The sequence below is a fragment of the Balaenoptera borealis genome, assembly GCF_965194805.1.
Source record: "Balaenoptera borealis genome assembly, chromosome: 6".
NCBI lineage: Eukaryota > Metazoa > Chordata > Mammalia > Artiodactyla > Balaenopteridae > Balaenoptera > Balaenoptera borealis.
In genome coordinates, this window is record NC_138863.1 from 79,044,485 (window position 1) to 79,060,732 (window position 16,248).

Genomic DNA, 16,248 nt, shown 5'->3' on the forward strand with positions numbered 1-16,248 from the left:
TCGTATGATAAGGGATTTTTTCCTTGGTGGAAAGAGGAAGAGTGTGTATTTCTCTGTGTGCTAGACTTTTTCCATGAAGGTTTGTTTAAAAAAAATGAAAAATTTGCTGTTGCTCAGAGTATTCCTGTTTATTGGGGCATCACTAGTGAGGGGAGAGTATTGAGTTGGGAGGTCTAAAAGGCAGCAATTCAGATATGCAAGAACCTCTACAACTAAGGTCTTGGTCTGAGGCAGTATAGTGGTTTCTTAATTTTTTGGAGAATATTAAAAACTTAGGCTTTACAATAATTGCTAATAGAAAAGGTTTATCATTTATGACACTCCAATGTTTGATTGTCAGTTTTTAGACAGTTGACAGGTAATATCTTTTTTCTTCTTCCTTTGTTTAGTGTTGGAAAATACAAGTGTAATAATCAGGGTGGGAGTGACAGGAATCTACTTTAACTGATTTTTTTTTCTTTGACAGAAACTGTACAAGGAAAACTATGAAAAGACAAAGGCAAAGAGCATAAATTTCTGTGAGACCCCCAAATTTAAGCTTGATACAGTTATGCAGAACTTCGTTAGTGATGTAAGCCACCCCATGGTCATTTCCTCTGTTAAATCAAAGACCCATCACTTTGCCAATAAACAAATGAAATATGTTTTGTCTTTCAGACTAAATATAAAGATTCCTACTTAAAGAATATTTTGGGACATTATGTAGGCAGCTTGGAGGATCCATATCATACACACTGCATGAAAGTCTCAGCTCAGAACAGTGATGTAAGTTCTAAGGCAATTGTTTGACTTTCCAAATAACACATTTTTAGGGCATGAATACACTGGTTGCATCCTTATGTCTGATTTTGTTTCTTCATAGAAAAACTACAAAGCACAATATGAAGAGGACAGAGGCAAAGGCTCCTTCCCCCAGACCATAACTCAAGAATATGAAGCAATCAAGAAACTAGATCAGTGTAAAGATGTAAGTCTGTAGTATAAACTGTGAATGTTACCACCCTCCACAGTATCTAGTGATCAAGATGTGTTTAATATTTTGACACTTTTGCAAACAAATGCAAGCAAGGAGTCTGTAAGAAACACAATTTATTTTTCCCTGTTGTCACCCACATGTCTCAAACGCTAATTCTAGCTCATTTTCCCAAAGAAAAATAATCAGGAATCTGAAGATATGGGAAAGTTTCCTATATAGATGTAAGAGCATCTCTCAAAGAAACTGAAGTCTAATTAGAAAAAATGTGTTTTGCTTACTGCAAGTTTCTTTTCTTTTGGGGGATGGGGTTCTGCTTGCTTGACCTATAGGCCAACTCGGATTTGACAAGTGATACTACTAAACGTGATTCTCTCTCCCCCACAGTACACCTACAAAGTCCATCCAGATAAGACAAAATTCACTCAGGTCACTGACTCTCCTGTTCTGGTGCAAGCCCAAGTCAATTCCAAACAGCTGAGTGATGTAAGTTCCCCTAAATATCCAAGAAATCCAGTTAGGAGGGATAGCATATCATAACTCTATACGTGAAATCCAGTGACTTGTCACATTTATAAAAAAGGCTACATAACTTTTAACAAGTTTAGCTTGTATATATTTGTAATCACCTAAAATACTTTCCTATTTAGTTACCTTACATCTTCTTGGGTGGATAACAATTATAGTAAAAGAGTTCTGCAAGGGAAACTAACGTAGCTTAATGCACTGGAAAGAACATGAGTTTTCGAGTCAGACAGAACTAGATTCAAATTCCAGCTCTGTCATTTATGACCTAGGGCCTAGGAAAGTTGTTTAACCTCTCCATACCTCATAGTTCCCTTTGATAATTTGTGGTGGTTTTGAAGATTGTGAAAGAAGATAGTACACATCCTGGCCCAGAGCAGGTATTCAGTACATGGGATTTCTCTGTCTCTCAAATAAGTTTTTGGGAAATGGAGTCTTTGAGATACATTTTATCATATGAATTTTCAGTGTGAATGTCCAAACTTGTGTTGAACTAAAAAAATGAAAAATAAAAGTAACCTCAGTAGATTATGGCCAGAAATGAAGGCTTCAGTTAGAGTATCCACAAACCATAATGCATGTGAGGGGACATAACCAGATTTGTTAGAAAAGATTTTCCAGTGAGTGAGCGTTGACAGCAGAAAGGAAGAAAGGCTGTCACTCTCAGAACCTACAGGACCAATTGTGATATATAAAGAGGGGAGCTCCCACGTATGAAAGTGCCACCTCTTTCCATTAGGGCCCTACCACGGTGACAGATGTGATAACAGCTTCAACTATCCACCATGCAGTGTCAGTAAGGCAGAGTGGCCCACCCTAGATCTGGATTTCTCTTTTGATCGTAACGACTCTGTCAGTTGTTATTTAACAAAATGTATTTTACATTTTATCTCATGAAATGTACCACACAAGATTTTTTTTTTTTTTTTGTATTTTGGAACAATTCTTCTTCTGAATTGAGAACTAATTGGCTCATTCTCTCTCTCTCTCTCTCTCTCTCTCTTGCTCTCAGCTAAATTACAAAGCAAAACATGAAAATGAAAAGTTCAAGTGCCATATACCTCCAGATACTCCTGCCCTTATCCAGCACAAAGTCAATGCCTATAACCTGAGTGATGTGAGTTCCTCTTGCACTATGCCATGTGTTATACTGACAACTATGCTTTTATTTTTGAATTGCCTCATTGAATAAATATTTCAATATTAAAGATGGGAATAACACTTAACATTTGTATCGTGTCCCTATGCCTCTGCCAGGGTAACTTTAAACTCACCTTATAAAATGTGTGTAGCAATCTTGTAAGTAGCTTCATACAATGAGACAATCTTAATATATTTTAACCAACCCTCAAAATACCACCATTCATGTATGTCTAATTGCAAATCTTAATGTAAGCTCTTTTAGCCATATATCCTTTTATACTATACTATAATTTTCTTTCAAGACCTCATACTTTAAGATACAGTTTCATTTTGTTTATTCCCCAGGCATATAAAGTCCCTTATTTCACAGAAACGATACTTATTTCTACATGTAAGAGAACTTGCACTAACAAAGATATAGGGTATTCAAAAGGCATAAGGCCAGGTATCCATTGCTATCTTTCATTTCCAAACTTAATTTTATAGAAAAGTCAAATTACCCTTGAGGGTTTCAATTTCTTCAACAATTCTTTAAATAAGTACTAAAATTATCCAGCATCAATGAGTATTGCAATGATTCATGAAATAACCTTTTCAGAGGACTTTGAGATCAAATGAAAATGGTGCCTTTATATAATACAGAATAAGTTAACTATAGAATATTTGTGCCACTCTATAAAATATTCAGTGTTAGGAATCAAATATTAGTATGATAACTAGAATGAAGTTAATATAATGCAACATTCTCATGGAGAGTAGAGAAGCTTAATCTTAGAGAATTGGAAGATTCATCTTGAGGAGAATTATCTAAAATATGCACAATTTCTTAAACAAAGAAAATGGTCTATTTATTTTATATTAAGACAAGGTATTGGGTTACCCTCTAGTCTTTAAAGTGTGATAACATGCATATTACTTTTGCCCATTCCTGTGCTGAAATTTTTCTGTCCAGAATGCTTATAAGTATGACTGGGAGAAGACCAAAGCTAAGAAGTTTGACATTAAGGTGGATGCCATTCCCCTGCTGGCAGCCAAAGCCAATACCAGGATCACTAGCGATGTGAGTATGGCCTGGGCACCTGGACGGGGGGGGCCTCAGCAATCTTCCTGATGAGTGAGATCTGGCACATGTTATGTCTTTGTAGGTGATGTACAAGAAAGACTATGAGAAAAGCAAAGGAAAGATGATTGGAGCCCTCAGCATTAACGATGATCCCAAGATGCTGCACTCTTTGAAGACGGCCAAAAACCAGAGTGATGTGAGTGCTTTTGTGAATCTGTCTTGTTTTCAAGATTGTGTCCCAGTCAACATGCCCAAGGGTAGTGATGTAAAAAGATTCCATATCCATGGGCTCTCTCAGTTTCACAACAATGAACTGCTGAGGAGAACTTTAGAAGTAGAATGATTCCCCAGGCTCTTGCACCTCTCATGTTTGAGGAGAGAAATTAATGATTTGTACTTGATCTCCATTTCACTTTGAAAAAACCTGTATTCATATTTAGTAGAATATTGATTGTAATTCTCAACACCTTTTGGAAAACAATGTTTTCATATTTTCTAATTGAAAAGTAACTTAAAATTGTGGTTTAAAAAGTGACTATTTTGGAAGAAAATCATGAATCAGAGATAAAAATCTTAGTATAGCTAACATTGCTCTTTACTGACTTTAGTAATTAGTATTGGCCTAGGTCTAAGATAAATATTCCATTAATTATAGGCCCAGTTGAGAATCTGATAAAAGATCTGGTCCATCTCTTTAGGAAAATGGAGTTTTTTTCACATCTTTTGCCTGACTTTCATAGAGAATTCATGGATTCCCTAAGGATTGCCTTTAGGATATCTATCATTTTCCAGTTAAAATTCTTACCATAGAGAGGCAAACATATACTATTGAAAATTACAATATATACTATGTTTTAAAATGTTTGGAGAATCCCTTAAGAGTGGTAAGAATGTTCAACATAGCTTGCAAATATTAGCTTTTCATGATGAAAGAGAAGGGTGTTTGTATCATTTACTTTCATGTTAGCCATGTGTTCATATTGTGAGCTATTAAACCTTCTTTAAATCATTTCACATTTACTATATAGTCATATAGCACTTTAAACGTCTTATTTAGTTATTTTCTCTAGTAAATTCACACTGAATTAGGTACAGTGTGATTATATACAGTCAGTATACAGTGCTCACATACATAATACTATCTTCTTCACCAGTTCCTTATTTTGTCTCAACTCAAGAAAGTTATAGCTCCCATTGACAGCACATGTATGTTTATCTTTGGTTTTTACCCTACCACAGAACCCATTAGAACACTAAGTTATTAAATGCATAATAAGTGTTCAATAAGTACTTGTTAATTGATTCATGTTGGCAACCAAAAGAGATAGTCAATGATGAGTCATTCTCAAATAATATTCAGGCTAAAATCTAAGCTGCAGATACAGAACACACATCGCTTTTAAAAAGAGTCTTTTAAAGCCATTTGGGACTAAACAACATGCTACTAAAAGACCAGTTAGTCAATGAAGGAATCAAAGAGGAAATCAGAAAATACCTCAAGACAAATGAAAATGGAAACACAACACTCCGAAATCTATGGAATACAGCAAAAGAAGTTTGAAGAAGGAAGTTTATAGTAATATAGGCCTTCCTCAAGAAACAAGACAAATCTCAAATAAATAACCCAATCTACCACCTAAAGGAATTGGAAAAAGAAGAACAAACAAAACCCAAAGTCAGCAGAAGGAAGAAAATAATAAAGATAAGAGAGGAAATAAGTAAAATGGAAATTTAATAAAACAATAGAAAAGATCAATGAAACCAAGAGCTGTTATTTTGAAAAGAGAAAAAAACTGATAAAGCCAAGATCACCAAGAAGAAAAGAGAGGACCCAAATAAACAAAATAAGAAATGAAAGAGGACAAATAACCAATACCACAGAGATACAAAAGTTATAATACTATGAACAGTTATATGCCAACAAATTGGGCAACCTAGAAGAAATGGACAAATTTCTAGAAACATACAACTTGCCAAAACTGAATCAAGAAGAAACAGATATTTGAACAGACCAATTGCTAGTAGTGAAATTGAATTTGCATTAAAAAAAAAAATCCAAGCAAACAAAAGTCTAGGACCAGATGGCTTCACAGGTGAATTCTACCAAACATATAAAAAAGAACTAATACCTATCCTTCTCAAACTATTCCAAAAAATTGAAGAAGATGGAACACTCCCAAATTCATTCTATGAGGCCACAATTACCCTAATATCAAAACCAGAAGAAGATACTAGAAAAAAATTACAGACCAATATCTTTAAGTATAGATGCAAAACTCCTCAACAAAATATTAGCAAACTGAATCCAACAGTATATAAAAAGGATCATATACCATAATTGAGTTGGATTTATTCCAGGGAGGCAGGATGGTTCAATATTTGCAAATCAATGTGATTCACCACATTAACAAAAAGAAAGGATAAAGATCACATGATCATCTCAACAGATGTAGAAAAAGCATTTGACAAAATTCAATATCCATTCATGATAAAAACTCATCAAAGTGGGTATAGAGGGAACATATCTCAACAAATAAAAGCCATTTATGACAAACCCACAGCTAACATCATACTCAATGATGAAAAACTGAAAACCTTCCCTCTAAATTCAGGAACAAGCAAGGATGCCCATTCTTTCCATGTCTTTTTAACATAGTATTGGGAGTCCTAGCCACAGCAATCAGAAAAAATAAATAAATAAAAAAAATAATAAAAAACATCCATATTGGAAGGGAAGAAGTAAAATTATCACTATTTGTAGATGATATGATACTTTATATAGAAAACCCTAAAGTCTGCACCCAAAAACAATTAGAACTAATAAATGAATTTAGTAAAGTTTAAGGATACAAGATTAATATACAGAAATCTGTTGCTTTTCTATACACTAATAATGAACTATCAGAAAGTAAAAAAAAAGCCACATTTAAAATTGCATCAAAAGAATAAAATAGGAATAAATTTTTTTAAAAATTCAAACAGAAAGTCACAAAATTATAATCATCCTCATCAGTTCACTCAGTCCCATGTAATTAATGTTTTTTTCATCTTGATCTTTTGTTAGCACTTTTATGAATACATCAGTTTTCCATTAGAGTTCTGAAAATGCTTATTCATTCAGTTCAGCAGTATAGTCAGTTACCAGAAACCTGTACTCGTCAGAGTCTTTGCCATGAATTCCTTGAAGATGAAATCCTTTTATAGGTACATTTTTGCAAAAGCATCAGAGTGCACCCTGAACTGTCTGTAAATGACAAAAGACTTAAAAATGACCGTGGTTTGATGAAAGTTTTGATGAAACTTGAAAACTTGAAAGATTTGATGAAAGTTCATAATAATGCAATTGACAAGGAAATTTAGTTATTTCTGAGATATACATTTTAAAGTAATAACTAGAATTATGACTTATAACATTATACCAGAACATATAAGAGTTTTAGAAATTTCATGTAATGTCTGAAACATTTATATTAACATATTTCCATACAAATAACCCAAAGAAAGTTTAGTATTAGTTGTTTTTTTTTTGTTTGTTTGTTTGGTTTTTTATACTGCAGGTTCTTGTTAGTCATCAATTTTATACACATCAGTGAATATGTGTCAATCCCAATCGCCCAATTCAGCACACCACCATCCCCACCCCACCGTGGTTTTCCCGCCTTGGTGTCCATACGTTTGTTCTCTACATCTGTGTCTCAACTTCTGCCCTGCAAACCGGTTCATCTGTACCATTTTTCTAAGTTCCACATACATGCGTTAATATACGATATTTGTTTTTCTCTTTCTGACTTACTTCACTCTGTATGACAGTCTCTAGATCCATCCACATCTCAACAAATGACTCAATTTCATTCCTTCTTATGGCTGAGTAATATTCCATTGTATATATGTACCACATCTTCTTTATCCATTCGTCTGTCGATGGGCATTTAGGTTGCTTCCATGACCTGGCTATTGTAAATAGTGCTGCAATGAACATTGGGGTGCATGTGTCCTTTTGAATTATGGTTTTCTCTGGGTGTATGCCCAGTAGTGGGATTGCTGGGTCGTATGGTAATTCTATTTTTAGTTTTCTAAGGAACCTCCATACTGTTCTCCATAGTGACTGTATCAATTTACATTCCCACCAACAGTGCAAGACGGTTCCCTTTTCTCCACATCCTCTCCAGCATTTGTTGTTTGTAGATTTTCTGATGATGCCCATTTCTAACTGGTGTGAGGTGATACCTCATTGTGGTTTTGATCTGCATTTCTCTAATAATTAGTGATGTTGAGCAGCTTTTCATGTGCTTCTTGGCCATCTGTATGTCTTCTTTGGAGAAATGTCTATTTAGGTCTTCTGCCCATTTTTGGATTGGGTTGTTTGTTTCTTTAATATTGAGCTGCATGAGCTGTTTATATATTTTGGAGATGAATCCTTTGTCCGTTGATTCGTTTGCAAATATTTTCTCCCATTCTGAGGGTTGTCTTTTCATCTTGTTTATGGTTTCCTTTGCTGTGCAAAAGCTTTGAAGTTTCATTAGGTTCCATTTGTTTATTTTTGTTTTTATTTCCATTACTCTAGGAGGTGGACCAAAAAAGATCTTGCTGTGATTTATGTCAAAGAGTGTTCTTCCTATGTTTTCCTCTAAGAGTTTTATAGTGTCCGGTCTTACATTTAGGTCTCAAATCCATTTTGAGTTTATTTTTGTGTATGGTGTTAGGGAGTGTTCTAATTTCATTGTTTTACATGTAGCTGTCCAGTTTTCCCAGCACCGCTTATTGAAGAGACTGTCTTTTCTCCATTGTATATCTTTGCCTCCTTTGTCATAGATTACTTGACCATAGGTGTGTGGGTTTGTCTCTGGGCTTTCTATCTTGTTGCATTGATTTATGTTTCTGTTTTTGTGCCAGTACCATATTGTCTTGATTACTGTAGCTTTGTAGTATAGTCTGAAGTCAGGGAGTCTGATTCCTCCAGCTCCGTTTTTTTCCCTCAAGACTGCTTTGGCTATTTGGGGTCTTTTGTGTCTCCACACAAATTTTAAGATGATTTGTTCTAGCTCCATAAAAAATGCCATAGGTAATTTGATAGGGGTTGCATTGATTCTGTAGATTGCTTTGGGTAGTATAGTCATTTTCACAGTATTGATTCTTCCAATCCAAGAACATGGTATATCTCTCCACCTGTTGGTATCATCTTTAATTTCTTTCATCAGTTTCTTATAGTTTTCTGCATACAGGTCTTTTGTCTCCCTAGGTAGGTTTATTCCTAGGTATTTTATTCTTTTTGTTGCAGTGGTAAATGGGAGCGTAAAATAGGAATAAATTTAATGAAGGAGGTAAAATACCAGTACTCTGAAAACTATAAGACATTGATGAAGAAAATTGAAGGTGATACAAAACAATGGAAAGATATCCCATTCTCATGGATTAGAAGAATTAATGTTGTTAAAATGCCCATACAACCCAAAGAAATCTACAGATGTTACGCAATCCATATCAGAATACCCATAACATTTTTCACAGAGCTAGAACAAATAGTTCTAAAACTTATATGGAACCACAGTAGATCCTGAATAGCCAAACCAATCTTGAGAAGAAAGAACAAAGCTGGAGGTATTATGCTTCCAAACTTCAGACTATATTACAAAGCTACAGAAATCAAAACAGCATGGTCCTGTACAAAATCAGACACAGAGATCAATGGAACAGAATAGGGAGCCCAGAAATAAACTCATGCCCCTATGGTCAATTAAACTATGACAAAGGAGGCAAGAATACACAATGGAGAAAAGACAGTATCTTCAACAAGTGGTGCTGGGAAAACTGGACAGCTACATGTAAAAGAATGAGATTAGAACTCCATATACAAAAATAAACTCAAAATCAATTAAAGACCTGAAACCATAAAACTCCTAGAAGGGAATATAGGCAGAACACTCCTTGACATAAATCTTGGCAATATTTTTTTGGATCTGTCTCATAAGGCAAAAGAAATTAAAACAGAAAAAATGGGACCTAATTAAATTTAAAACCTTTTGCATAGCAAAGGAAACTGTCAACAAGATGAAGAGACAATCTATGAAATAGAAAATATTTGCAAATGATATGGCCAACAAGGGGTTAACATCCAGCCTATATAAATGGCTCATGCAGCTCAGTATGAAGAAAACAAACAATCAAAAAAGAAAAAGAAAATGGGCAGAAGACTTGAATAGACATTTTTCCAAAGAAGGCATACAGGTGGCTGACAGTCACATGAAAAGATGCTCAGCATTGCTAATTATTAGAGAAATACAAATCAAAACAACAATGAGATATCACCTCATACCTGTCAGAATGGCTATCATCAAAAAGTCTACAGATAGCAAATGTTGGCAAGGATGTAGAGAAAAGGGAACCCCCCTACACTGTTGGTGGGTGTGTAAATTGGTGCAGCCACTGTGGAAAACAGTATGGAGCTTCCTTAAAAAACTAAAAATAGAGCTACCATATGATCCAGCAGTTCCACTCCTGGGTATATATCCAGAAAAGACGAAAACTCTAGTTCAAAAAGATACATGTACCCCAATATTCGTAGCAGCATTATTTACAATAGCCAAGATATGGAAGCAACCTAAGTATCCATCAACAGATAAATGGATAAAGAGTATGTGGTATATATATACAGTCGAGTATCACTCAGACATAAATGAGTGAAATTCTGCCATTTGCAACAGTGTGGATGTACCTAGAGAATATTATGCTTGTAAAATAAGTCAGACGGAGAAAGACAAATACTGTATGATATCACTTATATGTGGAATCTAAAAAATAAAACAAATGAACGTATATAACAAAACAGAGACAGACAGATATAGAAACAAACTTGAATTGATAGTTACCAGTAGGGAGAGGGAAGGAGAGAGAGGCAAGGGGTATAGGGGTATGGGATTAAGAGACACAAACTATTATTTATAAAATAGATAAGCAATTAGGTTATATTGTACAATACAGGGAATTATAGCCATTATCTTGTAATAACTTTTAATGGAGCGTAATCTGTAAAAATACTGAATTACTATGCTGTCTACCTGAAACTAATATTGTAAATCAACTATACTTCAATAAAAAAATATATCAGTAGGGAATTCCCTGGTGATCCAGTGGTTAGGACTCCACACTTCCACTGCAGGGGGGCACAGGTTCCATCTCTGGCTGGGGATCTGGGATCCCACAGGCCACACGGTGGGACCAAGTAAATAAATAGATAAAAATAAAAATAAATAAAGCCATTTGGATCTTTGACAACCTTTTATATGTGCAGGCATGTGTGAGCTTATCTGAACTTGAACAAAAGGGTCAAAACAATTTAGTCAAAAACACTTCCACACACCAACTGCTATTGCAACATTGCTTTATCCGTTTATTTCTAATGAAGACAAACTGTCTTTATTTTTTTCAGTGTTCTTGCATGCCATCAGAAAGTTTCCATATTTTATTTTCATAAACCAGGGCCTAGATTTTACAATTAAGAGAGAAATTTATTCTGTGAAACTGACTACCCATGATGTTTTAGCTGGAAGACCATATTCCCTAAGAAAGTTAAAAGATTGGATTATTTGTAAAAGGAATTTCTGCAGGAGATTTATAATGCACATCTATACTTGCTAGCTTGGATCACTGTCTTTAGAGCTTATGTGATTATAGGGAGATATAATAGGTTTAGAATCTTCCTAAAGGAAAAATTCTGGGTCAGAATTTTTCTCTCTTTTAAGGTAATTGGTGAGCAGACATGATGAAGCTGGGACTTTGACCTAATTAACACCCTGTCTAATCATTCCAGAAAACCAACCGATGAAAGTGCCTTCTGAGGCCAGTCAGGACATTTGGTTTATGAGAACACTGTATATAAGGGCCAAGGTTACTTCAGTGGCTCAATTTCATAAATTTTTCTCCTTTGAGGTCTTATAACTGCTGAAATCTGAAACTTCTTTTAATTTGTTACCAAAATTAAACTTAGTATGAAAAAACCTCTGGGGTTCTCAGTGGGGCTTATCTCTTGTCCAAAGTAGAATAGTCAGGTTGAAAAATCAGTAACTGTTCACTTAAAGATGACTTTAGAAAAGTCAAGAAGTCAAGTGTACAGCTCTATTTATGAAGTAGTCATTTTATAAAATCAGAAGTATGGAATGATGGTCATATGATTTTTGACAATTTAAAAAATACTTCTTTAATGGAAGACTCTTCAAAGGTTAGATTACCTTAGCAGAAATCATGCTTGCTAGTGGTCCTTGAAAAACCCTGTTTTAAAATAAAATAATAGCTGGCTGAATCAGAAGCTGTGGCCCATTCCTACTGTCTGACAGATCCTCTTTGATCTAAACAAAGATTTGAGAAGATCTGTCCATGCATCTGCCCATGATTTTGGGAGGGGCGGTTTCAATGATGTGAAACATATGATCAAATTTTAGGAAAAAATAACTAACTAGAAGGAAAAAATCTCTATCTTGTATTTGTTGTTTATGAGAGATCTCTGTGCTTTTCTGGAAATCCATTGAAGATTTGTGCTAATAAATGGTAATTTCCTATTCACAGCGTGAATATCGTAAAGACTATGAAAAGTCAAAAACTATCTACACGACACCTCTTGATATGCTCCAAGTGACTCAAGCTAAGAAATCTCAGGCAATTGCCAGTGATGTGGACTATAGGCACCTCTTACACAGTTACAGCTACCCGCCGGACAGCATTAACGTGGACCTTGCCAAGAAGGCTTATGCACTGCAGAGTGATGTGAGTAACCCGATTTTTTCTCTTCCCTCTTTTGAAGGTAGAAACTGAAAAGGATTTCTAAGCTGAGTGATGTTTTTGGCAATTCTCAGAAGTAGCTGCATTGTCTTCTGTATGTAGCAAGTATGTAATGGGAAAATGAGCCTTGGGATTCTATGAGAGCACGCCCCTCAGAGTTAGAGAGGCCTGGGTCTGGCAAGCACCCCATCACACTTTCCTTTTGGGAAAGTGATCACCCTTGCTGAGTTTAGAGTCCTCCTTGCAAAATTGGAATAATACAAAAGAATTGTTTTCATTATTTAAATGCATTCAAAATACTCTTAGCATGGTGCTGGGCCCTGGTGAATTCTCAGTAAACATTCACTATTATCATCATCACCATTATCATAATTATCACATTCATCATTACCAATAATTTTTTGTATAGATTGCTATCTTGCTGAAAATAAAATATATTATTTATAGCATTACTTTTTATAATAGCTGGGTTTTTTTTCCTGCAGATCAAAACTTCTTTAGGCAAATTAATTTGTCTGAGCTCTACAATTGAATACTTTATCCTAACAATTCTATTTTTTTAAATGGTAAAATAGACATAACATAATATTTGCTATCTTTACCAGTTTTGATAGTACAGTTCAGCAGCAGTTAATTACATTCCCATTATTGTGCAACCAATCTCCAGAACTTTTTCATCTTGCAAAAATGCAACTCTCTGCACATCAAACAACTCCCCATTTCCTCTTCCCCTCAGTCCCTGTCAACCACCCTTCTACTTTCTGTCTCTGTGAGTTGGACTACTCTAAAGACCTCGTATCAATGGAATTATGCAGTGCTTGTCCTTTTGTGACTGCTTTATTTCACTTAGCATAATGTCCTCAAGGTTCATCCATGTTATAGTATGTGTCAGAATTTCCTTCCTTTTTGAGGCTGAATTCTATTCCATTCTATGTGTATACATTTGGGCTATCCATTCATCTGTCAGTGAACATTTGGGTTGCTTCCACCTTCTGGCTATTGTGACTAATGCCACAGTGAACATGGATGTATGAATGTCTTCAAGATCCTGCTTTCAATTCTTCCGAGTATATACCCAGAAGTAGAATTTCTGGATGATTTGGTAGTTCTATTTTTAATTTTTTGAGGAATCACTGTACTATTTTCCATAGCAGCGGCACAATTTTACATTCTCATCACTAAAAATTCTATTTTATGCATTATCTTATTTGTTTCATTTTGTTATGTTTCTTCCTCCCAAATAGATCATAGGTTTTTCAAAGGCAGGAACCAATGGTTTCTTGATTTTTCATTCCAGTTGAAAGGCCCACACTAAAGAACAATCATCTGAATTTTGTATCTAGAGTACATGTTTTAGGTATCACCTATAGCCAGACAACAGCAGTAGGTCATTATTTTAATAGCATCAAGTAACTGTCTCCCAGATAGTTCCAATTCCAAATGATAACTGCTCTCCATAAGCAAATTATTGAATATAACTATATTAAAGTGTGTTGTTAGCCAATGTAGAAACACTCTTAAGCTTACCATTACACATGAAGGGCAATATGTGTAAACACTTAATACAAATAACTGCTATCAAGTCTTATCAGAAAATGAGCAAAATTATCCACCTTCAATATGGCCTTCAGTTATAATTTGACCATAGAAACATAATACATAATATGTTCTAGTGAGCAAACATCTCACGTTTGATGATCTAAATATAACAATTTCATTTATTCTTTGAAATACAGCTTTGAATTTAGCAGATTGGAATTATAATTCCACATACTTTGGAAATAAGGATGAAGTAGAACATATGCCAACTAGAAAGAACAGTGAAAACCTAAGGGCTGTTAAAATCTCTCCCCAAGGGAATGTTTAAAATAACCTAAATGTATGGAATAAGGAAACTGGTCAGAAATCTTAAAAGCATTCTTTTGGGGAAAATGTTAACGATTTTACGAAGAAGGATGATGCTGAGTAAAGAAATGTAACCTGGGGCTTTCCTGGTGGCGCAGTGGTTGAGAATCTGCCTGCCAATGCAGGGGACATGGGTTCGAGCCCTGGTCTGGGAAGATCCCACATGCCGCGGAGCAACTGGGCCCGTGAGCCACAATTACTGAGCCTGTGTGTCTGGAACCTGTGCTCCGCAGCAAGAGAGGCCGCGATAGTGAGAGGCCCGCGCACCGCGATGAAGAGTGGCCCCCGCTTGCCACAACTAGAGAAGGCCCTCGCACAGAAATGAAGACCCAACACAGCCATAAATAAATAAATAAATAAATAAATAAATTTTTTAAAAAAAGAAATGTAACCTTTCTCTTGGTGTTTTAGGTCACATACAAAGCTGACTACAACAGCTGGATGAAAGGTTGCGGCTGGGTACCTTTTGGATCCTTAGAAATGGAAAAGGCAAAGCGAGCTTCAGACATTCTGAATGAGGTAAAGCCATCATATCTCTGTGTGTCACAGAGATAGATTTGTGAATGTAACATGGTAAAACTTCCCAAACCATGGAAAATGCCTCCTTTACCACTTCATTTTCTAGTATTGTTGCTGAGGAAAAAAACCCCAACTTATCATGTGCATGAATTATCTCAGTAGATAATCATACCTCTTCACATCACCAAAGTCGTTTATGTTAACCACTCATGACAGAAATATTTTTAACAGCTTTATCGAGGTATAGTTTGCATACTACAAAAATTCACATATTTTAAGTGTACACCTTGACAAGTTTTAATAAATCCATATAGTTGCATAGCCATCCCCACAATTGAATTTTTTTTAACTGGTAAATGCATCTTTATTTTTCAGAAGCAATATAGAAAATGAGTAGTATATTATGAAATACGCAATATAGGAGTGAAATCAGCATGGTCAAGGGAGGTTGGACTGCAAGCTCTGTTAGGTTGTTAGATGCAGTTGGTATCAAGAGATTAGGTCAAGGTTGCTTCAACTTTGGCCTTGGGTTTCATGAGATCCCCCTACTAGTTAGGAATGGTTTTAGCAGCAAGAAAATGAGAATACTTGAAGTTATGGAGGCTACTCAAATACTTTGCCTTCAAAATAGTCAGGAGGGAGTTGGCTGCTGGCGTAGATTCAGGGGCTCAGTGATATCAGACCCACAATTGAATTTTAAGATGCTGCTAGCACCCCCAAAAATTCCCACTCCCATTTTCAACCCTAGACAACCACCGATCTGCTTTCTGCCTCTATAATTTTGCCTTTTCTAGAAATTTCTTTTGTATCAGGATTCTTTCACTTAGCATAATGTTTTTGAGGTTCGTCCATATCTCTACATGTGTCTGTAATATTTTCCTTTTTATTAGTGAGAGTAGTCCTTTTCACGGCTATATCACGCTTTGATTGTCCAGTTACTGGGCATGTGGATTTTTTCCAATATTTGGCAATTGTGAATTATGCATATAATGACTATTATAGAAATTTTCTTTGAAGTATTATTATACCTTATGCTATATTCTTGATGACTTTGAAGTAGTAGATATGTTGTTATTCAGTCTAAGAAGAAACAAAGGTGATCTTGGGGCTCTTAAAGCAGTCACTTCTCTGACAGCAGTTGAACATTCCCCCTGCTGTCAGGTGAATCCGTCATCCAGGAAGTTAGACCACATAAAGAAGGGTCAGAGGTGCTAAGTGAGGGTTGTCTTCCACACGCAAGTTTTTGTTGTTCTTATTGTTTTGTACTTCTGTTTGTTTTTGGTGAAAACCACTTTATCTACTCAAGAGATCTTTCAGCAAAAATTCTGGGTTAGTGGTTTTCAGAAGT

General features: G+C 35.4%; 1 protein-coding gene across 31 annotated transcripts in view; it reads left to right on the plus strand.

Moving 5' to 3' along the window:
• NEB (nebulin) overlaps positions 1 to 16,248 on the plus strand; it is a 216,213-nt gene that overhangs the window by 25,912 nt on the left and 174,053 nt on the right. For all 31 annotated transcript variants that reach the window (XM_082395693.1, XM_082395706.1, XM_082395682.1 and 28 more), the window contains exons 13-21: positions 467 to 571; positions 658 to 765; positions 863 to 967; positions 1,361 to 1,459; positions 2,511 to 2,615; positions 3,594 to 3,701; positions 3,787 to 3,900; positions 12,264 to 12,461; positions 14,793 to 14,900. In XM_082395693.1, coding sequence (XP_082251819.1) covers positions 467 to 571; positions 658 to 765; positions 863 to 967; positions 1,361 to 1,459; positions 2,511 to 2,615; positions 3,594 to 3,701; positions 3,787 to 3,900; positions 12,264 to 12,461; positions 14,793 to 14,900 — 1,050 coding nt within the window. The remainder of the gene's footprint in view (positions 1 to 466; positions 572 to 657; positions 766 to 862; positions 968 to 1,360; positions 1,460 to 2,510; positions 2,616 to 3,593; positions 3,702 to 3,786; positions 3,901 to 12,263; positions 12,462 to 14,792; positions 14,901 to 16,248) is intronic.